We start from the raw sequence: 26,856 nt of genomic DNA, 5'->3' as shown, positions 1-26,856 counted from the left end.
TGTGATATTAGGTTAGGTTTCGGTTTGTCAGGCGACAAATTTGTGGGAATGGCTATCATTCATTCATAATTTATAATGTTGGATAAGGACAAACCATTACATAAAACAGCTGTATGTATTTAGTATGTCTTGCAATCTGTGTCTGTACGAGTGACGCTAATAATCCGTTTCCCCTCTACCCAATGCAGCTGGATGGCCAGATAAGTAAGTTTTTGCTTGATAAACGCCAAAAAGTCCTTGCTTCTTCATGGAAAACAGCGTCGGCAAATGTTCATGCACTGCCAGGCAGATCACCGGTGCACTGATATTCCATAAATTGGATATAATGCCTCGTTTTTCCTCACTTAGCTGGATTTGTCACTAATCTGCCATCGTACCGCAAAAATTAATGTATCCGACAAATATTGGGTGTGTGTATACTACATCTGCTAGGAAACAATTGTTTTATCACGGTATACCTATTTGAACTCAGCTATCATTTTCAGAGTCAAGAATAAGTTCAGCAAACTACCTGAGGATGTCAAAACTAAAATTTTCGGCGGAAACGTCAAAGGTCTCACTCAGGAAGAGATCAGCCAGCTCAACAAGGGTCAGCTCCGGATGCTGATGCCTGTAAGTTATCTCTCTTTGATGTGGCTAAAGTGAGCTGTTGTGTTGTCGGGCTTGTCAGGCTATTGGCTAGCCTGCAGAACTTTTGCCATAGTTTGACCTGATTTGAAATTACAATGGTCACTTTTGGCTCTGCTCGCTGCAAATATCGCTCATGTGATTTTGCATTTGTGAAAATATAACCTGTAAGTGATGTAAAAGACAGCGACAGCGGCAGAGGTGGATCCAGCTCAGAGTTTTTTTTTTGGGGGGGGGGGGCAAACCATAACAATTTATCGATTCTTTCCATGCATCGTCCATAGGCGTAATGTTAAAATTCTGCCGTTTGGGGGGGGGCAAATGCCCATTTTGCCCCCCGCCCTGGATCCGCCACTGGACAGCGGTTCTGATTTTTTCCAACAGAGGAACAACCTAGCTGGTCTGAATCAAACCATCCAAGAGAAGGTGTTTGAGCGTTTCAAGGCTCTTAACGACGGCCAGAGCATGCGCCGCGTGCTGGAAACGATGAACGTAGAGAACAAAATGGACCTCATCGGAAAGATCGCTGAAGTTAACGCCAAACTAGGCAGCAATGAGGTGAGAAACGGGATATCAGACAGACAGACAGACAGACAGACAGACAGACAGACAGACAGACAGACAGACAGACAGACAGACAGACAGACAGACAGACGTACAAATTCTGAAGTTTTCACTTGGCGTTTCTTAATTATCGACACATTTTCTAGACGCGCCTTTATTACCTTGACTTCTTGGCATCAGCTTACTAAACATCTTCTATTTTTGTAATAATGGCAAAGACATGTGATATACCCACTGAACTCTATAATATCTCTATGTCTCTAATAATTGGCCTCACTGTGGGGATCATTTTTTTTTTTGGCATTTCTCTGCAGAGGGCCAAGGAGCGCGTTGTGATGAGCGTGGTGGACAAGCTCGGTGACCCGAGGAACTGGACAGAAGCCGAGGTAGACAGCATGAAGGCAAAGGGCATCCTGAGGCACTACCCGCCAGCCAGGCTGACCAGGCTCAACAACACGGCCCTCATCAACAAAATGTGAGTGAGCTACGGTGTTTCCTGTTTGTTTCTTTGCTTGCTGGGTTAGATGGGCGTGACGAATTTCAGGTCGTTTTGCGGCTGGATACCTAGTTTTCTTCGAAACAAATGTAAATCAGTTGTCTGGGCGGGCAATGAGTTGCATTGTAAACTATCCATATTTCAACATACAGTTCTAATCAATCACGTAAGAGCTGTAGTTATATTTTCTTAATTTCACGTAGCCAACCGGCTTGGCAAGTCAAAGGTTATTGAACGCTACGTAAGATTCATCAAAGACCCGCCGACGTTCGCGTCCATTTCTCAGTTTTCTTCAGTCTATACCGCCTGCAATCGATCTTATCGATATATCGACGTGCAGCCGCTCCATTGCTTTGGTCGTGATGGCAAATGACAGATAGTAAAAACACTGACAACCAAAAGCGGTAGAAGTAGCATGGAGTGAGCGGATTGAAATGAGTGGGACTAGATCGGTTTTGGTTTTGATAATAAGTCAGAGGTGAAGGTAGTAGATATTGAAAGAGTTGACGTTTTACGGATAGAAGAGAACATGTTGTTGGTTTGTGTTTTGAATGGCGTGATTAAATGGACGGAGAATTTGGCTAATCGGTCGATTTTCAAAAATATGATAGAAAAAAGTAGAAGTAGAAAGTTAGAAAAACTGAAGGGTAATGGAGGCATCAGACTTGGAGGCTTTACAGGTAGCACGCAATAGGTGAAAATGCTAGATCTAGTCAGACAGCTACTGAAACAAGTGTTTACGGCTTAGAAAACCCTGGCTTTTGTGACATCGGGGGACAAAAAACGGGGACACCTTGTGTGTGTGTGTGTGTGTGTGTGTGTCATTAGGCCACACATACCTAGTGTGTTTTAGAGCCAATGTAGATTCATGCTGTACCCGGACACGCCGTATACCGTCATGCTTCAACAGTGTTTCCATGTGGTTGCCTGGTCACCCCCTGACACAGTCCATAGGATCACTGTTATCCTGGTCTCCATAGCAAATATGTTCAGCGGCCGAGGCGGTCGATTTTGGCCGGTGCAGCGACATTGGTCGCGCTGCTAGAAACAATCCATGTTCACGGCATTTGGAGCTAGCGATACGGCACGGCGATCTGATATGAGTGCGCTATTATGGACGATGGAAATAGTTACCAGATGCAATCAAGGCCTGCAGTTACAAGCAGTCAGATAAAATCAACCAGTGCCTTGGCGGAGAAATGAAGTGCTATCCCTCAGCTATTCTTATCCCGCGCCCTGCTGGGGGGGGGGGTGTTTGAACACCCCCCCTTGTGGTTTTTCGCGAATATCTCAAAAACGGCGGCGCGGAGCGCCGCCGTTTTTGGTACACCTTATCATACGTCAATTCTACACATGTTGTGAAAATTTCAGACCAAGGTCATTCAAGGTCAGGTCACCAGGTCACTTGAAGTGACCTCACCTCATAAAATGTTTCAATGTCTGTCATAGCTACACCGAGTGACCGATCGCTTTGAAACTTTCAGCGATTGCTAAGAGCAATAGCATGTACAAAATGTATATCTCAGAATTTTGATATCGATGACCTAAGGTCAGGTCAATTTTGCGACCTCCCCATTATAAGTCAATGGGAGAAAATTGAAATGCGCCTCTTTTGGATGAAAGACGTTATAAACACTCCCAAACACCGAATTACAAGTGGTTTAGACACACTGAGCTTGAAAATGGTGTCCGTGACCCTTGTTTATGCCCTGAGGTCATCTTAGGTCACGAATGGTATCTAACAGTTTTTCGCAAATAACTTTTGATAGAGGCATGCTAGAGCGATGAAAACGCCTTAGATGTGTTCAGCTCGACGATACGGATCGACTGATATGCAACATGACCCTTTCCGGTCAGGTCATGACCTTGACCTGAGGTCAAATTTTCAAGTTGACCTTTCAAGGTCAAGTCATAGTTCATTCGATGCGTCTTGACGAGAGGAACACGATGCCGGTAAAAGTAAGCTCGTACAAGGCTTGGGTCAAAAGTTATTGCAGAAAAACTGTTTTCGAAAAAATCGGCTATTTTTGCAGTTTTTGCCCCCTGGAGGCAAAACCGTTGACGTTAGGTCAAATCTGAGAGAATTACTCAGAAAGGGCGTTAATAGGGCTATCGAATGCACTTTTCCGCGGCGCTGCAGCTCTATTGGTTCCCGAGTTATGCGTTGGCTTCTTGGAAATTTTCGACATTCGACCTGGAAATGCGCGAAATTTTGCCTTCAATGACCTCTGGTGACCTGACCTTTGACCTGACCAAAAAATTGACCGAAGTGATTTCGTCATTATTTTTTACGCTCTTTCGAACGCCGCCTTCCGCGTATCGCTACGTGGCCCAGGAGCCGAGTTACAAGGGGGGGTGTTCAAACACCCCCCCCCCCCCCCCAGCAGGGCGTGGAAATCCAGGACCCCCAGCAGGGCGCGGGTTATTCATAAATTTATCAATGCAACGCTTTTAGTCATCGCTTGTGGCGAGCTTGAGTTTGCACTTTGCCGTCTTATTTTCCCAAGTCCAGAAATTTCAAGTTTCTGTAAATCCAGAAAATCTAAGTAAGGTAACTTTCCTCACCGGGAAATACGGGTTCTCATTGGAGGGGACGACCGTTTTTGTGGACAGAGGCAGAACACTTAATGCATCTTATTTTCTCTTATGTGTCGTCATCAATAGAAAAGTCCGTTGATTTAGAAGCTATCGTTTCTTTAGTAAGTAATTTGACGTATGCTTTTCTACGTTTCAGAACCATTCCCTCTGGAAACGAAATGATGAGAATGAAACCTACGATGCAAAAGGCTTGGGCTGTAAGTACTAAGAAAGTAGACGTGGGCTCTGAGACCGTTTAGCAGTTTGACTGACAGCGCGGGTTTTGGCTATTTGCTTATACATGTGTGGTGTTGTCGCTGCTGATTGCGTAGGCTTTTTGCATAGTGACTTTATTGTGAGGCAGAAATAGAAAACACTAGGGTGACCCGCGTGCTCCGCAACGCGAAAAGGGATATTTTCGATCGGCGGGTGTTCGGTTGTTCTTGTGTCGGTTGGGTTATCTATCCATTTCGGTCGATTGCTTTTTGACGGCTAAACGTTTTGGTTTGTGGAAAAAATATCCACCGCATCGAGGTGCCCGTGTCTGATAAGCATGCTTTCCACTTCAGAATCTGTCAAATGTGCTTTATAATTGAGGTGCGTAGTTTTAAGACAAATGAAAGGCGTAGATAATTTTCGCTAAAAATCGTTTTGCAGAGGTTTAAAACATTTATATTTTTAAGAATACTGTTGCTTGTCATGCAAACGTGATGATTGGATCTTGGAGAGAATTGAATGCTCTTTCTAATGATAGCATTTTCAATTATCAAGCGTATCAGGTTAAGCAGCAAATCCCGTGTATCTTTTTAGTGGCACATTATGGACAAATACCATTTTAATTCAGCGATTTTTCCACATTGTTTTTGATCAATTAGCTGTCCACAATTTTTCCATGAGAGGCGGTACATTTCTCTTGGCAATTGACGTTGTTTCAACTCTCTCAGTCTGATGGTCACGGGAAAATAAAATAAAATCCAAAATCCGTTTGAAATGGCACTTTTTGAAATGAAATTGCCCTCACACTTGCACGTGGCGCGTGCCACCCCTGCACCGCACACTATTCGATTGCCCGTTCGATTCTCTACACGATGCTGTTTTCCCCGTGCCGATCGGGCGCACGGCTACCGAGATATTGCACGGGGAACGGACCCGTGTCGGGCAAATTTAGCCATTTTCGCCCGTTTTTGCCAGCCGATTTATACATGTAAAGTCTATGACGCGAATTTGCACTTTTTGGGCACGCGCCACGCGCTCGCTATCGATCCGATCGAGCCGAGACCGCTCAAAGGCACGTTGTCCATCCTTGTTCTATAACTTGCGCAAATTTCAGCGCGGTAGGTGCAACGGTGTGACCTGTAACCCGCGCTACGTAGCACCATGTCGCGACCTTCGTAATAGACAGAAACTACGCCTTCCTCAAATAGTAATATAGACAAGCGGCTGCGCCACTTGCTTCGCGGCGTAGCCAGAAAATGCGGCACCAGCCAATTTGCTTTCGAATGGTGTTTGATTTAAATTGATCTGTCGTCTGGAACCAGAGATATGGACGGAAACGTGAAGAGGAAAATTTTGAACATACCTATTCTGAGGGCTTAGTTGGATGAAATTTGTGTCATGCGGGGTCAAGTCAGGTCAAGCTGGCCATCTCTGGTCACACTGGGTCAAGCCAGGTCACCTTCGGTCAGGCCATGTCGTATAGGTCACCACGTCACATTGGATCGGCCTGTACCACACTTCTACTACTTCTACCCATACAACTACTCCTACCACTACCCCTACCACTACCCATACCCCTACTCCTACCACTACCCCTACCACTACCCCTACCCCTACCACTACCACTACCACTGCCCCTACTACTACCCCTACCACTACCCCTACTACTGCCTCTACCCCTACCCCTACCACTACCACTACCCCTACCACTACCCCTACTACTACCCCTACCACTACCCCTACTACTACCCCTACCACTATCACTGCCCCTACTACTACCCCTACCACTACCCCTACTACTGCCCCTACCCCTACCCCTACCACTACCCCTACCACTACCCCTACCACTACCCCTACCACTACCCCTACTACTACCCCTAACACTACCCCTACCACTACCCCTAATACTACCACTACCCCTACCGCCACTCCTACCAATACTACTACCACTACACTACCACCACTACCACTGGGTCATGTGAGGTCACATGTTATCATATAAACTGATGAACTAAAAAAAGCGTTCCTATCCGTGCTCCTACTCGTGTAATTCCATTATTCTTAATAATATTTGGTGGAAATGGCGCCTTGTGACGAATGTGGCACATTGCGACAAAAGTGGTGCGTTTATTCCTGTCGTTTTGCCATGCATCCTTCCAGCGAATTGCACCTTTATCGGACCATATTTGACAAAGTTGTGCGATTTGCGGCAAAAATAGCGCATGTGGACAAATGTGGCGCACTGGGGCAAACGCGGTGCATTTGGTTAAGCGCATTGAAAACTGTCTTTATTTACTGAAAATCAACACCTTCATTCGCCTCTGTTTATCAAAATAAATAACTTGCCAATCTGCAAATGAGAGGCACCCGCCGCCGATCGTCATGCATTTTAGTTGCAAAGTCCATCAAACCCGGCTGCCGATGCCTTGAAGAATGAGCAAAATTCCGAGGAAATGCGCACTTTTCCAGCGCGTGCCACGTGCAAACCATCCACCCCTCGAGACTCGAAACACGCCACTGCACGTGCGCGTGACGTCATCAACACGCTGCGAAAATTTCAGCCCAATCGACCGCACCGTTTGACCTGTGCACGGCGTCAAAGCATCCCTCTGCACGGTGCAAACAGACACACAGACAGACAGAGTTTCATTCAACAAATAGTATAGTAGACAAGCGGCTGCGCCACTTGCTTCGCGGCGTAGCCAGAAATGCGGCAGCAGCCAATTTGCTTTCGAATGGTATTTGATTGAAATTGATCTGTCGTCTGGAAGCAGAAATATGGACGGGAACGTGCGGAGGAAATTTTTGAACATAATAACTATTCTGAGGGTTTAGTTGGATGAAATTTGGGTCATACGGAGTCAAGTCAGGTCAAGCTGGTCATCCTTGGTCACACTGGGTCAGGCCGTGTCACCTTCGGTCAGGCCAGGTCGTATAGGTTACCACGTCACATTGGATCGGCCTGGGCCATACTTCTACTACTTCTACCCATACCACTACTCCTACCACTACCCCTACCACTACCCCTACCACTACCCCTACCCCTACTACTACCCTATCACTACTACTACCCCTACTACTACCCCTACCACTACTAATACCCATACCACTACCCCTACCCCTACCCCTACCACTACTCCTACCACTACCCCTACCACTACCCCTACCCCTACCCCTACCCTACCCCTACCCCTACCACTACCACTACCCCTACTACCCCTACCACTACCCCTACTACTACCCCTACCACTACTAATACCCCACCACTACCCCTACCACTACCCCTACCACTACCCCTACCAATACTACTACCAATACCACTACCACTACCACTACACCTACACCTACCAGTACCACTGGGTCATGTGAGGTCAGACTATCAGATTAACTGATTAACTAAAAAATATTTCCTAACCCTTCTCCTACTCGTGTCATTCCATTATTCTTAATCGTATTTGGTCGAAATGGCGCCTAGTGACAAATGTGGCGCATTGCGACAAAAGTGGTGCATTTATTCCTGTCGTTTTGCCATGCATCCTTCCACCGAATTGCACCTTAATCGGACCATATTTGACAAAGTTGTGCGAATTGCGTCAAAAATAGCGCATGTGGGCAAATGTGGCGCACTGCGGCAAACGCGGTGCATTTGTGTCAGCGCATTGAAAACTGTCCCCATTCAACGAAAATCAACACCTTCATTCGCCTCTGTTTATCAAAATAAATAACTTGGCCAATCTGCAAATGAGAGGCACCCGCCGCCGATCGTCATGCATTTTATTGTCAAAGGCGATTGAACCCGGCTGCCGATGCCTTGAAGCAAGCTTGAGAGCCGAGCAAATTTGGAGAAAATGCACCTTTTTCCAGCGCGTGCCACGTGCGAACCATCCACCCCGGGACTCGAACCTCGACACTGCACGTGCGCGTGACGTCATCAACACCCTGCGAAAATTTCAGCCCTCTCGACCGCACCGTTTGACCTGTGCACGACGTCAAAGCACCCCTCTACACGGTGCAAACAGAAACACAGACAGACAGAGTTTCATTTCACAAATAGTATAGTAGATGTTAGGTATTACTATTGTTGAAGGTGAGCTGTGGCTAGTTTGAACATAATTATTATGGAGATTATGATGTTAGAAAATGACCTTTTGCTCATGATACGATGAAATGATAGTGAATTAAGTCCAAAAAGTATTATGATATAGTTCGACTTGCGTCGTCTTCCAACTGGTGTCTCGATTGTTGTCTCCCTCCATTTTGGATAAGCAGACGACGCAAGTCGAAATATTTCATAACACTTTTTGGACTTATTTCACTGTCATTTCATGGTATCATGAGAATAAGGCCATTTCCTAACATCTTCATCCTTATTATTATTGTATGAGCTAATGCATTGGACCGCACGCGTCACTATTCGTGATGAAAGAGTTGTGCCTACCTGAAGTGAAACTGCGCTTCCACGTCTCTCTCTCTCTCTCTCTCTCTCTCTCTCTCTCTCTCTCTCTCTCTCTCTCTCTCTCTCTCTCTCTCTCTCTCTCTCTCTCTCTCTCTCTCTCTCTCTCTCTCTCTCTCTCCATCTCTCTCTCTCCATCTCTCTCTCTCCCTCTCTCTCTCTCTCTCTCTCTCCCTCTCTCTCTCTCTCTCTCTCTCTCTCTCTCTCTCTCTCTTCTCTCTCTCTCTCTCTAACTGTGTTCGCCTCCTCCTCAGGACTTCATCTTGCACAAGAAGATGATGGCTAAGTCAGTTGGAGAATGGACATCTGCCGACATTACTGGCGACATCAAGAGCTCCCTGGGCACGATGCCGCTGAAAACGCTCAACATGATCAAGAACGATTCGCTCTACGATGCTTTCAATTCAGCTGCCTCTGCGGATACGGTGAGTGACTGGCGAAAGATGGCGGTCGAGGGACTGACGACAGGCAGGTATATTGCGAATAGTGGACAGATATGACACAAGTCCACATGCATGTGACGGACGACGGTGAAAACAGGGCGCCTGGGGCGATTTGATCAAGGTTCGTGAAATTCACACGTGACGTTTAGCATGTGAAAGGCCCACGAAGGGGGAGAACTTCAAAATATCACGTGACTAATATGCCCTCCGGCGCCCTGTTTTCACCGGCGTCCCATGTGACTTGTGTTCTGTTCTCGTTACTTACACGTAGTCAACGAGGATTTGAAAGTGCCATGATGCAATGACAAGTAGAAAAAGGCTGTAAAGATTGGGGGTTGAGGGCACAATTTTAGTAGCTGATGAATGCTGAACTAAGCTTTGGAACGCATCATATTTTTCATAACGCTTGGAAGTAACTATATAGAAATTGGATTAGGCGGGGACGATTTTTTCGACTAAGCATGCATTTCATCTTCATCGAAGTTTCACTCGGGCTTTTCATCTTAATCTTTTTAATCTAGGTTGTTAATCTTTTTAGCGGTAACGAACAGATGTTCTGAAGTAGGTATGCATAATACTTTGTCCGGTGATGACTGAGCTTTACTTGCGACAGGACATAGGGTCTCCTCCAGTCAAGGTAATATGATTCAAACACGCCTCTGAATGCTAGATTTTTCATATTCCCACAATTTTTCCCGGCACATTTTTTTGCCGGTGGGGAAGTGCTTATTATATTTTACCTAATAGTAGTTTTGGTTTTGTTCGATATCAATCAAAGCCGTTGAACTTTTTCCAGGCAAGAATATATTTTTGAGCAGTAGAAGAACGAGTTGTGTTCCTTATTTTGTGAGCCTGTATAAGATAATGCAGAATATGTCTATTATCACGATTACCTTTGTGCAGAAACACTTTGCCGGATGCCCCTCCAAGCACCTCGAGCTTGCTAAGCACCACCCAAAATGACTCAGGAAGTCATTCGTCTACCCCACAGTATTATTTTTTACAATCCAAAATAATACAATAACAATCATTTGCGGGTTTCCTTTGTGTTTGGAACGACTTTCTAACATAATCGGATTTGCGCATTGAAATAATAACATTATATAGATAACATATTATTTATTTATTCCATAGGCAGCAGGCATAAAAGTATCATTATCACAATTATTGATTGTCGTTCAGTCGTTTCGTTTATAGTATTTAACAAGAACGGAACATATTATCAACAGTTTAGAGTTTGAACCATGTCTCGTTCGTGCGAGTCCAAAGCGCAGCTGAGACGTGGCTATACTGAACAATGGGAAAGTCTATAATGCCGTTTGTTTTTCCTAGCAAGATGTTCTAAAGTTAATGAGTACTGATCCTATGAGTCAATATGGATAAGTTCTTTACCTGACGTCGGGTCATGATCATGTTGTCTGATCATGTGAGTTGTATGCTGTACGTAACTGTTTTGGCTTATGACAGGGGGACGATTTCGCTGGCCAGGTAAATATTGGTGTTCGCCTTCATGCTGATTTCACAGATGCTGCCTGCTCCGGTTGTGCATACCTATGTGCCTTTTCGAAACATGGGAAGAGAGCAAGCGACACCTTTTTGCAAACATCTGCTGATTTTTACCAATGTTTTTTTGCTTAGATTAAACAGTGCTATAAATAATATGGATATGATGAAATATAAAGTTGTGTGTTTACTGTATACCCTAATTCCTAAACACCTTTTACGAAGGAGATGTTACATTGTGATTACCAGCAACATGCTTTACGTGACATGCCTTGACAGTTGACACACATGGATTTTTGGGTGCGTGTTTTTTGGATTAGATACTCTTACGCATCTCATCTAAATAGACAAACACATTTGGAGCATTTTATTTTTATCTTTAATCCTCTTAATCGAATAAAATTGAATTAAAACTTGACCTATCACACCCACCCAAGGCCCAATGCACCACATATGTGATTCGTATGTTTCGTGAATATGATCCTTTCAGCAAACTGGTCAGTGGTCAATCATAAAGTGATTCATAGGATTTATCGTTTTTAATTAACAATGAACATGCTTATAAATCAATAATCAAAACTGCGTTCGGCATTACAATACTGCTGACCATTCGTTAGGAAAGTAGCCGACTTTGATAGTTGTTACTACTCAGCATTGGTCAGTGCGTACGACTGTTTTTTTTGTGCCCGTTATCATTCTGACTGGGGCCGAGATTTCGTTTTTTCATTGGTTTTTCCATGTACTCACGCTAATTGGTGTTTTCAGAAAATCGAGCCGGCCCAAGGAAGACTCATTGCTGTGAAGATGATGTCTGCGTTCAAGGGGAAATCTCCTACCGCCGGCCCTGCCGAAGTCAAAAGCTTCGTTGCAAGGTAATAGCACATTGTTTTCATCGAAAAAGTTTGAACTATTGATAATTAAGTGTTCTGTGAATGATTCAAAAGCACGGTAAATATAGTTATTCCCGAAAAGAAAACAAGCAAAACAAAATTAGTTACTATCCTGACTGGAAATCACACGCTGGCGAATCCCTCTTCTCTCACTCAGCCGACTGGGAAAGCTATCCAAGTTTGTCCAGCCGGAGGAGCTGGTAACGCTTCTCGACTCCAGCAAACAGGATGATGCTACAGTGAAGGACGTGCTTAAAAACGCCTTCTCCAACAAGCAGGCCAACCGTGAGGTGAGCTACTTAGTCTGTGGAGTGCGAACTGAGTGAGGTGCCGTGTGTGTGTGAGTGAGTGAGAGAGTGAGTAAGTGAATGAGTAAGTGGGCGAGTGAGTGAGTGAGTGAGTGAGTGAGTGAGTGAGTGAGTGAGTGGGTGAGTGAGTGGGTGGGCGAGTGAGTGAGTGAGTGAGTGAGTGAGTGAGTGAGTGAGTGAGTGAGCGAGTGAGCGGGTGAATGAGTGAGTGAGTTAGTAAATGAAATGATGAGTGTATGCCATATGGGGTGCTGTTTATGTTGTTGCTGCATCTAAAACGCATACCGTTTTACATAATCGGAATGGGTAACTATTAACGATAGCTTAATCATCATATGTCTCGAACATATATACTACATGGTCGAGCTTCGAAAATCATTGCCAAGTTTTGTTGCATGGTGTGTCAAAAGTGGAAATAGCCGCCCGGCTTTAGTTCGCCAGCCTTGTCAATAGATGGCAGTACCACAATATGGGCAGTGGATCGTGCAATTAACGTCAAATTGTCGTTATCTGCTAAGAATTGAATGGCGGATCTTTTCATGCAAGAATCATGTAAATCGGTCCACAACTTTTCTAGCAACAGAGATATGAAGTCAAACACCCTGCCAGAGCGGCGGCGCGCGGCCGGCGGCGGCCGTTACGCGCCGCCTGGGAGACTGGCGGCGCTGAACGGTTCCGACTTGGCACTGCACTAAAACCTGTTAACTGCTTGGAATGGTTATTATAGCAAAATTTTCATTCAAGTGAGGGATAACCAAGGGCAGGAAGTATGTATGCTTGTGTGCGTACTGTGTAAGCCAAGAAACTGCATTAGCAGATACAGAGGTGCACAAATAGCCCAGCCTGTCTCCTACACGGTCTCCGATGGCTCCGGTTTGTCTCACCGATCATCCTTAGGTATATCCCAACATATCTATACTTTCAAGTAAAGCTGGTTATTTACATTACAGTGATTAATATTTACAGGACGTAAACGCTATTCCTGAAGTGTTTTTATTTCTGAAGCTATCCGCAGATATATCGTCATTTTTTAAGAAGCCGACAGACATACAGTATGCGCTGATTTGGGCAAAGTGCGAGGCAGGACTTGGTACACCTCCACCTGAAATGCATACTGGACACTGGTGGTGTATAAATAGACTAGAGTGGGGCGCGGTCTGGTTGTTGACTGTGTCTGGAAACACTGGAAAGTCAAGAACTACCCTAATAAAACCACCGGGACGCTCAATTAATTCCTCTCATCCAATGAGGGTTCAGTTCCACATGGACCAGACGGGCGTCCATCTGCCGTCCCATAGCGTCCCTCTCCCGTTTAGTGGGGCAGTTACTACTTGGCGGGCTGAAGGTGAAGTGACGTAACGCTGCAGTGTACGGTGCACATCAGTGTTTCTGTTTAGGAATATGAAACTTTAAGGAGTGTGTGTTTTTTCCTGGATCAACATTACTTCATTTAGGTAAGAAAACATTATTTGAGGACGATTTTGCAATATTTGCTAATGGGACGAAGCCCATTAAATTGCTATGGAATACCTATCATATTGAGGACCACAAACGTTCAGAAAACGTTTTGACTGTAGGTTTTAAGAAGCGGCTTTAAATCCTTTTATAATCCATCGCTGACTATATCTAGGTATACTGCAATCTATACACATTTCACGTGCATCGCTAATCTCTTCGCTAATACAGATCCTGGTCTATTTTTTCTTGCTTAGCAAACCTCAGCTGTCTTGTAAAATTTTCACGACGCATTCATACATTACAGTTTAGAGGCAGATAAATCCGATATTCCTGTTTTCTGCGTGGCTCTGTGAGGTCGGTCCCTGCCATGGATGGTGTGAGACCATCCATGTTGCCGATCGTTCGACGCGCTAGTTTTATTGGGGGTTATATGACCGAAGGACATCGACGGCGGCCGACGGAAATGCCTCGCCTGGCGGGGTCACCAATGTGGAACACGCTGCCGGTTTTTCCGAAGTAAAACTGGAGATTTGCTAGACAAAGTTAGACTAAGTGAAATTAATGTACTTAGTCATATGAAAGCAAATGTTTGACAGAAAGTAAGCGGCCATTTTGTCGCTGCTGGAGACAACTGCCGGAAAACTAACTGCATTCCCGCAACATCCAATAACTCATCGATACGTATCAAATGAAGCAGGGCAGATTACCATATTATTTTTCTTAGGATGTCGGAATATAACAACATGTTAAAATACCAAAAAGGTGCAATATCCTTGTTTATAACACAGCCTTTGTTCCGAGTCTGCCTTTGGATGGATCTCATGTGCTTAAAATCTTTAGAAAAATGCACTAAGTATCCATTTGAATTATTACTTATGTCAACATGAATGGTAGAAGAATAATCAATTGTAATTTGTTGTCAAGTCTAGATGTGTTTTCTCCACTGTCAATGACTGATTTCTTCTTGCTGAGTAATGTTTTGCAACCTATTAATTTCTATGCCAGTGGTGGCTCAAATATTGCTGTTATAGCTATGCAATGTGTAATCTTATATTGCTTAAATAAAGTTAGGCAAATTCAACTGAAATCATGACTGTAATATTTGAAATATGTCATCTGATTGACATTCATCATACCAACATATAGCCTGGGCAAGGATTATGTCAAAAATGGCAAAGCAAGAGGAAAATAGAACAAGTCAGATTGTATTGCCACTCCTTTAGTCAGAGAATGAGGACAAGTTATAAGCAAAAAGCACAGATCACCTTGAAATCTTGAAATCAATGTCAAAGCCTACCTACCTGACAACTTGTATGGTCTCCCTCTTTTTAAAGTAATGCAATGCATTAGGTAGGTACATTGCTATATAGGTGTGAAATTTATGGAGAACTTCACAAACCCCATTACAAATCAGTTTTATAAGCATATGCTTCAAATTGCTATGCTTCCCACACTAACTGAAAGGTTTTTGAGCAAACTCATGAGCAAACTCCATGCCAGCTTATCTTGTTATTGAGTAAACATGTTGACTACTTAACCGACCATTCCTTTTTCTATAATCATATTAATTACAATTCTACACAGACCTGTAGACAATTCATGACACATTTTCCACCCACAAAATTATTATATACACAACTGAACACAAAGCCTATGTTGAAAATAATCACATATCTCTGTTGCATTTTTGCTGTATAGGTACCTGTCTCTAAAACATGAATAATTTGATGTTGTGAGCCTTGTGCCCAGATGAATGTTTGTGGTATTGGTGTTACAACAAGGAAATTGAAAATTTGTCATGCAGTTTAGGGAAGTTATACCTTGGTAATGTTCAAAGTGAAGTGAGATGCCTTCAATTACTAAATCTCCAGTACATTGAAGAGCCCTATATTCTTTTGAAGGAAATTATTAGGTACCTATTTACATTAGAACTAGGTAGGTAGTTACCTGCATGTTAGCATCTTTCAATGTTGTTCTTTATCAATCAAAATGAATGGAAAATAAAAAAAATAATAAGTAGAAGTGATCAGATAGGATAGGTAAAGCAATTTCACAATTCATTTGACTTTCAGTTTCAGTTCTCATCAAGCCAATTAGGTTGGGTACCTACCTACTTACCAACACCTCCATAATCGCTCCCCAAAATGCCCCCTGCCACGAACCTCTTATGAAGAGTTTATAGAAGTGCAGGCTGCAGATTTCCGGCCCATGCAGAGTTTTCATTTCTTTGGCAATTCCTTAACTCCACTTGGAGCTCAAAACCTCCTATTACCACACCATCACAAAATATAATGTGAAAGTCCTTATACACTTTGCTTACTGCTGTCAATTTAGCAGCACTTTGATTATCCAACTACAGTTTGATATTCAGGGTGCGTCGATTTCGCCCAAACTTGCCCCAGGGACCAAGTCTGACACGCTGAGCACGAATCTGGTGTCAGAAATCCGCTATTCTCAACCGATCACCCAAATTTACCGTTTTTGAGTTCGTCCATCTACAGATTGACAAACTCCAGGGGCCATCGATTTGGCCCAAAAATGGGTCCAGGGGACCAAGTCTGACACGCTGAGCACGAATCTGGTGTCAGAAATCCGCTTTTCTCAACCGATCACCCAAATTTATCGTTTTTGAGTTCGTCCATCTACAGATTGACAAACTCCAGGGGCCATCGATTTGGCCCAAAAATGGGTCTAGGGGACCAAGTGTGACACGCTGAGCACGAATCTGGTGTCAGAAATCCGCTATTCCCAACCGATCGCCCAAATTTACCGTTTTTTTTTAGTTCGTCTATCTACAGATTGACAAACTCCAGGGGCCATCGATTTCGCCCAAAAATGGGTCTAAGGGATCAAGTGTGACACGCTTAGCACGAATCTGGTGTCAGAAATCCGCTATTCTCAACCGATCACCCAAATTTACCGTTTTTGAGTTCGTCCATCTACAGATTGACAAACTCCAGGGGCCATCGATTTGGCCCAAAAATGGGTCTAGGGGACCAAGTCTGACACGCTGAGCACGAATCTGGTGTCAGGAATCCGCTATTCTCAACCGATCACCCAAATTTATCGTTTTTGGGTTCGTCCATCTACAGATTGACAAACTCCAGGGGCCATCGATTTGGCCCAAAAATGGGTCTAGGGGACCAAGTGTGACACGCTGAGCACGAATCTGGTGTCAGAAATCCGCTATTCTCAACCGATCACCCAAATTTACCGTTTTTTGAGTTCGTCCATCTACAGATTGACAAACTCCAGGGGCCATCGATTTCGCCCAAAAATGGGTCTAAGGGACCAAGTGTGACACGCTGAGCACGAATCTGGTGTCAGAAATCCGCTATTCTCAACCGATCACCCAAATTTACCGTTTTTGAGTTCGTCCATCTACAGATTGACAAACTCCAGGGGCCATCGATTTGGCCCAAAAATGGGTCTAGGGGACCAAGTCTGACACGCTGAGCACGAATCTGGTGTCAGGAATCCGCTATTCTCAACCGATCACCCAAATTTACCGTTTTTGAGTTCGTCCATCTACAGATTGACAAACTCCAGGGGCCATCGATTTCGTCCAAAAATGGGTCTAAGGGACCAAGTGTGACACGCTGAGCACGAATCTGGTGTCAGAAATCCGCTATTCTCAACCGATCACCCAAATTTACCGTTTTTGAGTTCGTCCATCTACAGATTGACAAACTCCAGGGGCCATCGATTTGGCCCAAAAATGGGTCTAGGGGACCAAGTCTGACACGCTGAGCACGAATCTGGTGTCAGGAATCCGCTATTCTCAACCGATCACCCAAATTTACCGTTTTTGAGTTCGTCCATCTACAGATTGACAAACTCCAGGGGCCATCGATTTGGCCCAAAAATGGGTCTAGGGGACCAAGTGTGACACTCTGAGCACGAATCTGGTGTCAGAAATCCGCTATTCTCAACCGATCACCAAAATTTACCGTTTTTGAGTTCGTCCATCTACAGATTGACAAACTCCAGGGGCCATCGATTTGGCCCAAAAATGGGTCTAGGGGACCAAGTGTGACACTCTGAGCACGAATCTGGTGTCAGAAATCCGCTATTCTCAACCGATCACCAAAATTAACCGTTTTTGAGTTCGTCCATCTACAGATTGACAAACTCCAGGGGCCATCGATTTGGCCCAAAAATGGGTCTAGGGGACCAAGTCTGACACGCTGAGCACGAATCTGGTGTCAGAAATCCGCTATTCTCAACCGATCACCCAAATTTACCGTTTTTGAGTTCGTCCATCTACAGATTGACAAACTCCAGGGGCCATCGATTTGGCCCAAAAATGGGTCTAGGGGACCAAGTCTGACACGCTGAGCACGAATCTGGTGTCAGAAATCCGCTATTGTCGACCGATCACCCAAATTTATGGCCCCTGGATGGCCCCTGGATCGATGGCCCCTGGCCGGAGTTTGTCATCTGTAGATGGACGAACTCAAAAACGGTAAATTTGGGTGATCGGTTGAGAATAGCGGATTTCTGACACCAGACTCGTGCTCAGCGTGTCACACTTGGTCCCCTAGACCTATTTTTGGGCCAAATCGATGACCCCTGGAGTTTGTCAATCTGTAGATGGACGAACTCAAAAACGGTAAATTTGGGTGATCAGTTGTGAATAGCGGATTTCTGACACCAGATTCGTGCTCAGAGTGTCACACTTGGTCCCCTAGACCCATTTTTGGGCCAAATCGATGGCCCCTGGAGTTTGTCAATCTGTAGATGGACGAACTCAAAAACGGTAAATTTTGGTGATCGGTTGAGAATAGCGGATTTCTGACACCAGATTCGTGCTCAGAGTGTCACACTTGGTCCCCTAGACCCATTTTTGGGCCAAATCGATGGCCCCTGGAGTTTGTCAATCTGTAGATGGACGAACTCAAAAACGGTAAATTTGGGTGATCGGTTGAGAATAGCGGATTCCTGACACCAGATTCGTGCTCAGCGTGTCAGACTTGGTCCCCTAGACCCATTTTTGGGCCAAATCGATGGCCCCTGGAGTTTGTCAATCTGTAGATGGACGAACTCAAAAACGGTAAATTTGGGTGATCGGTTGAGAATAGCGGATTTCTGACACCAGATTCGTGCTCAGCGTGTCACACTTGGTCCCTTAGACCCAGGGGCGTAGGCAGGGGGGGGGCCACTGGGCCATGGCCCCCCCCTTGGGCGCCGAAGGCGCCCTTTGCGATTGGAGGGCGCCGAAGGCGCCCTCCAATCGCAAATCACAATTGCAAATCACAATTGCATTTGCGATTGGAGGGCGCCGAAGGCGCCCTCCAATCGCAAATGCAATTGTGATATAATCGAATCGAAAAACAATCGCGACTGGAGGGCGCCCTCCAATCGCGAATGTGTTTACAGGGAAAATACGGATGGAGGGCGCCCTCGGAGGACGCCCATTCCAAATACGCCCTCCAAATACGGTTGGAGGGCTCCCTCGGGCGCCCTCCAACCACATTTGTAGGCTGTAGCTCTCTAAGCGTAACGGTGGTCGCCTATGTAAGCCGCTGTCCTGTAAATAAGCGCCCTCTCACCCGAAGGCGCCCTCCTGTAGGTCGCCACCCTGCTACACATTGCCGCCCTTCTGCTGATCGGCGTCCTCATAATTATTGGCGCTCTCCTACCTATTGAGCCCTCATGTGAAATTTTGAAGGCCGCCTTTCTCCCTTTTGGCACCCTCTTGTTCAGTGCCGCCCTCCTACCTATTGGTTCCCTAGTCCTTCCTGTTGAATGTTAATCGGGGCCCTTCTCCTATTGGCGCCCTCGTGTAGATCGCCGCCCTCCTAACCACTGGCACCCTACTGTTGATCACCGCCCTCCTATCCACTGGCACCTTCCTGTTGACCAGCGCCCTCCGCACAGACGCCCTCCTGTTCGTGTCATCCTCTTGAGCAAAGGCGCCCTCCTCACCATTGCCACCCCCATTTTAATCGTCACCCTTCCGCTCATTGGCGACTTCCAGTTGATGACCGCCCTCCCACCTATTGGCGACCTCTTGTTGATCGCCACCCTCCTATTGGTGCTCTCCTGTTCCTCGCCACCCTCTTACCTGGTGGCGCCCTCCTGTTGATTGTTGATCGGCGCCCTCCTACCTATTGGTGCCCTCCTGTTGATCGCTGCCCTTCTATCCATTGGCGCCCTCCTGCTGCTCGCCAACTTCCTACCTATCGGTGCCCTACTGTCGAAACTCGGGATGTTGATCGGGGCTCTTCTACCTATTAGTGCCCTCCTGTGGATCGCAGCCCTTCTACCTATTGGCAACATCCGTTGATCGCTGCCCTCCTATCATTTATTTACTCCTTTGGCATGTTTTTCAACTTAGTCGTTCTATTGCACATAGTTGATGTCTTGCCTGTGAAAACTGCCACAAATGAACGTGCATTCATTCAAACACGTCTTTGGTCTTAACGGATTGATCCTACTTTACGTGCATCATGGCATCTATATGGATTACGATTAAGTATTGTCAACAGGTTCGGGCGCAACAGCAGGCATCTGAAGTTTCGGTGATTGAAACTGGTTATGTGGGTACACTGTATGCATCTGTGAGAAGGCTTTGAAGGCTGGTCTGAGGTAATTTGGATGATGTTTACGCATCTCGCGCTCCGGTATCAATCCGATACGGTGATCTGGTGCGTAGATATGCCACCGCCAATAAACTTTTATACATCGACACCCATGAGCCAAGCTTTCTGTACAGTTTGTGTGGCAGCGGCCCGACCAAACCTTAGGTATTTTTTACACCTTCAAATTTGGTAAAAGAGCGAGAGGAGCTTTGAACAGTGATCGTATAAAAGGCGTGCCTAAAAAGCGGAGGAAAAGGTTGTTTTCAAAAATTTCGCGCGCCTTCGGCGCAGCATTTCAAGAACACTTGACCTTTTGTGACCTGGAGTATACAGAATACACACGATGCAAAATCAATGCAGCACGACCTATACGAGGTTACGCAAAAAAAAAACTGGTGGCATGGTAAAAAACGCCTCCCAACCCCCCAACCCCCACTGAGCGATTTTTTATCTCGCGACCGTATGGCGCCCTCCTTGGGTGAGGTGGCGCCCTCCAAACCCTTGGCCCCCCCCTTCGCGATTTTCTAAATACGCCGCTGCTTAGACCCATTTTTGGACGAAATCGATGGCCCCTGGAGTTTGTCAATCTGTAGATGGACGAACTCAAAAACGGTAAATTTGGGTGATCGGTTGAGAATAGCGGATTCCTGACACCAGATTCGTGCTCAGCGTGTCAGACTTGGTCCCCTAGACCCATTTTTGGGCCAAATCGATGGCCCCTGGAGTTTGTCAATCTGTAGATGGACGAACTCAAAAACGGTAAATTTGGGTGATCGGTTGAGAATAGCGGATTTCTGACACCAGATTCGTGCTCAGCGTGTCACACTTGGTCCCTTAGACCCATTTTTGGGCGAAATCGATGGCCCCTGGAGTTTGTCAATCTGTAGATGGACGAACTCAAAAAACGGTAAATTTGGGTGATCGGTTGAGAATAGCGGATTTCTGACACCAGATTCGTGCTCAGCGTGTCACACTTGGTCCCCTAGACCCATTTTTGGGCCAAATCGATGGCCCCTGGAGTTTGTCAATCTGTAGATGGACGAACCCAAAAACGATAAATTTGGGTGATCGGTTGAGAATAGCGGATTTCTGACACCAGATTCGTGCTCAGCGTGTCAGACTTGGTCCCCTAGACCCATTTTTGGGCCAAATCGATGGCCCCTGGAGTTTGTCAATCTGTAGATGGACGAACTCAACAACGGTAAATTTGGGTGATCGGTTGAGAATAGCGGATTTCTGACACCAGATTCGTGCTCAACGTGTCAGACTTGGTCCCTGGGGCAAGTTTGGGCGAAATCGACGCAACCTGAATATCAAACTGTAGTTGGATAATCAAAGTGCTGCTAAATTGACAGCAGTACTTTGCTTACACTGCACAAGACACACATCCACAGCACAGTACAGCAACTGAAGCGAGCTGTTCACTGTTACAATTATCTTTCAAATTCAACTGACACCGATAGCTGGTTACCACGCAACGCGCTAGCAAATGGCGTCAGCTTGTCCCACGAATGGCGGTTGCTATGGAAACCAGCTGACGAAACTTTACCAGAACCCATTTTCGAACAGGAGTTTTGTTTTAACTGATAGGCGCCGAGTTCAGTGTAGGCGCCCCAAGAATTTGTGCGCCGTTTTTCGGAACATGCCCGCCACTTTCGCAGTTTTTCATCCTACATTTTACCTACACGGTGTCTCATGAGACACAATGTTAATCCAATGGGAACTGTCTCGTGGGTGTCTCATGGAGGAGATTTGTAGGAACTGTTTTTGAAGACACGTAAAGAAATGTAATGACCAAATGCCGTTGACAGCTGATTGTACCGACCAATTGCTACCAGTTAGCTGTTTTTATAGTCATTTTTGTACAGAAAACACAAACTGAAATCTGTCTCGCGGCTACCCTCTTCGGCTCTTTCCTGTCTCCTACATTGTAGGCAAGTAGGAAGATTTGTGCACCTCTGAGCAGATACTCGCTAATATTAGATCCAGCCAAGTCCAAACGCATTCCAGGGGATGTGTTCCTGATGGGTCAACAATATTTATCGTTCGAGGGCGGATACAGTTTTAACAATACAAAAAATATTTTTGCACAACTCTATTCCTTGAATAATTCTCTTCAACGCCTCATTCCTAGTTAAGCGAATTAGCCCACCCTGGTTGAATAAATAAGGCGATTTCGCCACAAGGTCGCGGAAAACCGACCGAAAACGGCCGCGCTCAGCGTTAATTTGGGCATGCAGACTCTTAAATACTCGCATTGGGCGGGTAGGGTTTCCCAGGTATTGGCTCCAAAACACCGTATTCGGCTCCCGAATACGTCCAAGTGACCCGCCTCGTTCCTAGTTAAGCTCTAATTAGATCAAGTGACTCATAAGGAGCGAAAAAGCGACAAAAAGCATGAATTTCCCTATGGCGGCGGGCTGCCGAGTTGCCAGACGGCGCACCGGCTATTTCCACTTTTGACACACCATGACGTGTGAAGTCTCGGCTATTTTTCGACGGTAAATATAGTTGGACGGTAATATAATAACTAATAATTCGAGATTATTAAGTTTGCTTAACCCTCGCCCGCACATGGGGGGGGGGGGTGGTTGCCACCCCCCCTCCAGGTAGTCTTTCTGCTCTGCACTCAACATTTTTAGAGCTAGAAGGCTTATTTTTCGTATAGCTGCTCCTCTATCCTTTCTTGATGGCCACTGAAAATTTCAAGTTTCTGTGATTTTTGGTTTCGGAGATATGACCTTGTTTTTTAGGTCATGTCATGACCCAAATGGCCAATTCTCAACATCCTGCGCTGGCTATGGGCTTTGTGAGCTTTTGACGCCTTGACTTCAGCTTTTTTTGCCAGTCTTACCTCCCAACTATCATGGAACATGTTGTTCGACGATGTACAGATGTCAAGGTCAAGGTCAAGGTCAACCTAGGTCATCTAAGATAATTGCGTTTTAGGTAAGCGGAAATTACTTTTTGTGAAGTTTTTTGACTGCATTTTTGGTAAAAGCTTCTCAGATCATGATTTCATGTAATATGGACACAAAAACAATCGGTGCACACATAAGTATACACACAGACACACACAGACATACAAACCCATACATATAATTGACCTTGACCTAACTTGACCTGACATGACTTCAGCAGCAAAAATCTGGTCGGGTAGTGTGACAAAGAGGTTCTAGCTGGCTTGGCACCAGAAAACAGCATCGTCATCGATATATGGTAAGCAGCGCACTTGATATCCAACGGTGACCCAAAATAGCAACATTTTTTAGTTTGACCTGACCTGGAAGGTCAATGACTGACCTGAGAAGGTAAAACTGGGTATCATTGGATTCGTCTCTTCCCAAAGAATCTTTTTGGTCTTTACCGGTGAGTCCGGTGAAAGCCATCAATGGACTCAGGAAGACCTGCCGAATCGAATGATATGCGACATGGCCTACTTCGACCAATTTCGTGACCTGGGGGCGCTCCCCTGACCGTGACCTGAGGTCAACACTCTAAGTTGACCTCACCCAAACAAAAAGTATATCATTCGACATGCCTGAGGGAGCTGAACACGATGATGCCAAAATCGCAGTCCTACGGCCGTTTTTGCAAAGTTATTCAACAAAAACTGAACCGTACCTTGGGGCACTTGACCTGACCTCAGAGATCACCAGTTGACCTAGGACCTTAAAACCGGGTGCCAATCTCTGCGTCTTGTAACGGCGCACACCCTCGTTTTCCCGTGACACGCTAGCTCCACCAGGGGCGAAACGGCGAGGGGGTCGCACCGCCCCCCCCCCCCCTCGCCTCGGCGGGTGCGCATGTAGAAAACCAATAGGTCCGGCGAGGTTTAAGTTGATGACGTAAGCGGCTCGTGAGTTATTCCAGAAAAAAACGGGGGGTCTGATCCCCCCAGGTGGTCGCGGGTTATTAATCATTAATTTTGTATAGTGTGGCGTCTGGATGTCCTAACCAGTGCTTTTAATAAATGATCAAGGTGATTCTTACGCATGTCGCATTTTCAGAAACGCTGTGAGGTGTTCAAACGCACTGAGAAGGGAAAAAATCTGGCAACCCTGACGGCAGTCGAGGTCAACAACCTAGGTAAATGGTGGTGATTTTTTTCTGTTGTTTCTTTTTCAGATCAGGGAACTCATTTAACAGCCTAAACACTAAAATATGGCGATCAATATTATTATCGTAAAACAAATTAAACTTCATCTATTTTGCAACACATTTTGTGCTCTGTGGTATCACTGAGGCCGTTACAATCATTGCTCTGCTTTAGTTACGCTGGAGTTTGCGAAGCATCTACCGCGAAACAGCGAATGTTGGCTCTTCCTTGGCTATTCGTTGTCTCTTCTTGGCTATTCGTGCATTGACGACTGCCGTGTCCTTTCGATTGCAGTTAACGACGGCACTCTAGTATGTGTTCCTCTCAAGTACGTGAACATGTGGGTGAGCGATAGCAAGCTCACGGTGACCAAACTGACGCCTGAGCTGCTGTCACCGGGTCAGGTGAGCTGATGGGTCGCTGGACTAGTGGTGAAAATGGTTCATGGGTCACTGCAAGGCCGGGGAGAATGACACATGGGTCACTGCAATGGGTAAGATGGCACGTGGATCGCTGCAAGTCCCGAAACGGTGAAAACTCATTGGTTATTGCTATGGTAGAAAACAGCACGAGTCACTGCAAAATGTGAAATAACACATCATAAGTTACTTCAAGGGGTGAATCAACACACATGGGGAACCAAGACAAGGGTCATTGTCAGGTCCGAAAACAACACATCAGTGCAATCGAAGTCCTTGTAACTGCTTACGTATGGAGAATGTAAAAACAAAATCAATCGAAAACATCGAAGGTGTTCGTATGCAGATTCTAGATCCAAGGAGTAACACGAAGCCTGCTTGCAGCTGAGGGCTATTGCTCGAAACGTCTCCGCCCTGGACGGTTATAAGAAGGCCGGTGGGGGCCTGGACCTGGACAAGCTGCCCCCGTCTCTGATCTCCGTGGCCCAGCCCAGCGACATTAAGGCCTATGACTGGTGAGTACCTTCAGAAGACTGTGGTTAATCTGTGATGAAAAGATCATGGATCTTTGAATGGAAATTCAGGGGTGGAGTCGGTAATAGCAGCGTAGTTGGATCGGAGAAGAAAAATATTACCATTTAGATAGGGATTATAGGATGAAAGTTTCATTTTATTCTGTAAATTGATGAAATTACTAAACGTAAAGTGATCGTTATAACAACTGTGTGTTCGTTTCAGGACGAAGCTGAAAAGCAAAATTACCTTGGGAGGTAAATTCGATAAGGCCCAGCGCGCAATGGTTGTCAACAAGGTAAGAAAAAAATGTGTTTCATAAATGTTATTCCAAATGTGCGTCTGACAAAGATACCTAATATATATGACATTGTAAAATTCGGTCCAGTTTTGGCCTCCACCCTGACCCTACCGCTGCGAATCGTCACCTTTGACCTGTCTCTATCCTCTGACATTTGACCTTTCTTCTCTGAACTGACCTCTCTGACCCATCTGACCCATGACATCTCTCTTCCGGCATTTCCTCTGCGAACTTGACCTCTTAGACCTATCTTATCTTTCTGAACTTTCATACCTGCGCTCTGCAACATTAGATCTCTAGCCTATGACTTCATGATTTTTTAATTAATGGCCTCGCTTACCTCTGAACTGTGACATCTGAACTCTCTGACATCTGACCTATGACTTACCGGCTGTTTCTAACCACCGACATCTGACATCTTGTTCAGGGAACTGCTGATCAGATTGTGGATGCTGATCTCGGTCCGGAGTACACAGAACTGATCCCCGTGGCTGACATGAAGGGACTCACACCCGCCAAGAAAAAGATGGGTAAGTAAGTGGCATTGCTCTGCAAAGTGTTAAGACGACCGTTTGTATGACTTTACTTCATGGACCTACGTCGCTTGGCTGTCATTTTGGGTATGGGATTCACAACGTAAACCACTCTGTCTTGATGAACTTTTCCGACTATACATAATAGCCTCGTTTTTTTTTATAGATTTGGTTTTGACACCGTGAATATTATCCATTACGAACAGTTAAGCAATCACACCACTGCACTTAATGATTTTGATCAAAGCACGGATCAGCATCCTTTGATCAACACCTCATCGCCGAAGTAATTACCCTGTCTTGGATTGATAGCTTTAGCAGTGATAATTGCCCGTTCTTTACCTAACCTAATACCTAACCATACACATTAGTGATGTCAATACCTACTACGGAGTTTTGGACACCGATACCACATCAATACCAACCGGAACAATAGGAAAATGCCGACACTAAACCACATTGTAAAACTGATATAAATACCAGCTCGTTACCAAATTCGGAGTACCTTATACAAATACACTAGTGATGCTTCCTAATATCAACAAAGTACCAAATGCATAAGTTTGAAATACCAAATACCAAGATGGTTTCGGGTTGGTATCGGTATACCAAAAATTGGTATCCGATTGACACCACTAATCAGCATCATATATGTCATGATGGCTGTTTTATGACGTCAGCTGCGATGGCGGCTGGCCCGGACTCGGCTCTGCGCATGCTTAGTGCCGACGACCCAACGGAGACGCTCCCAAAGTCCATCACTCCGGAAGTGGACGACCGCTACCAGCCTTGTCTGCCCTTTTCGATGCTGAAGAGGTGGCCAACAGGTTAGCAGGTGACATGGCAGGACTGTTACAACGTCGTGAAAATAC

The 26,856-nt window shown here is 45.4% G+C and overlaps 1 protein-coding gene and 1 long non-coding RNA gene across 2 annotated transcripts; both read left to right on the top strand.

Annotated features, from left to right (window-relative positions):
- Window positions 1-188: 188 nt before the first annotated feature.
- LOC122377189 lies at window positions 189-25,156 on the top strand (the record flags this gene model as incomplete). Its single annotated transcript, XM_043357144.1, has 12 exons — window positions 189-204; window positions 486-612; window positions 1,012-1,185; window positions 1,506-1,666; window positions 4,422-4,482; window positions 9,188-9,358; window positions 9,990-10,013; window positions 11,645-11,751; window positions 11,927-12,059; window positions 24,130-24,208; window positions 24,513-24,622; window positions 25,022-25,156. Coding segments are annotated over 12 exons (1,298 nt in total), but the record flags the coding sequence as incomplete, so codon positions are not given.
- Window positions 25,157-25,374: 218 nt separating this feature from the next.
- Window positions 25,375-26,757, top strand: LOC122377188. Its single transcript, XR_006255813.1, has 3 exons — window positions 25,375-25,448; window positions 25,879-25,981; window positions 26,665-26,757. It is a non-coding gene; the product is annotated as an uncharacterized LOC122377188 (long non-coding RNA).
- Window positions 26,758-26,856: the final 99 nt, after the last annotated feature.

The sequence above is a fragment of the Amphibalanus amphitrite genome, unplaced genomic scaffold (genome assembly GCF_019059575.1).
Source record: "Amphibalanus amphitrite isolate SeventyFive unplaced genomic scaffold, NRLGWU_Aamphi_draft 002608F_arrow, whole genome shotgun sequence".
Classification (NCBI taxonomy): Eukaryota; Metazoa; Arthropoda; class Thecostraca; order Balanomorpha; family Balanidae; genus Amphibalanus; species Amphibalanus amphitrite.
This window is presented reverse-complemented; position numbering and strand designations above follow the sequence as displayed.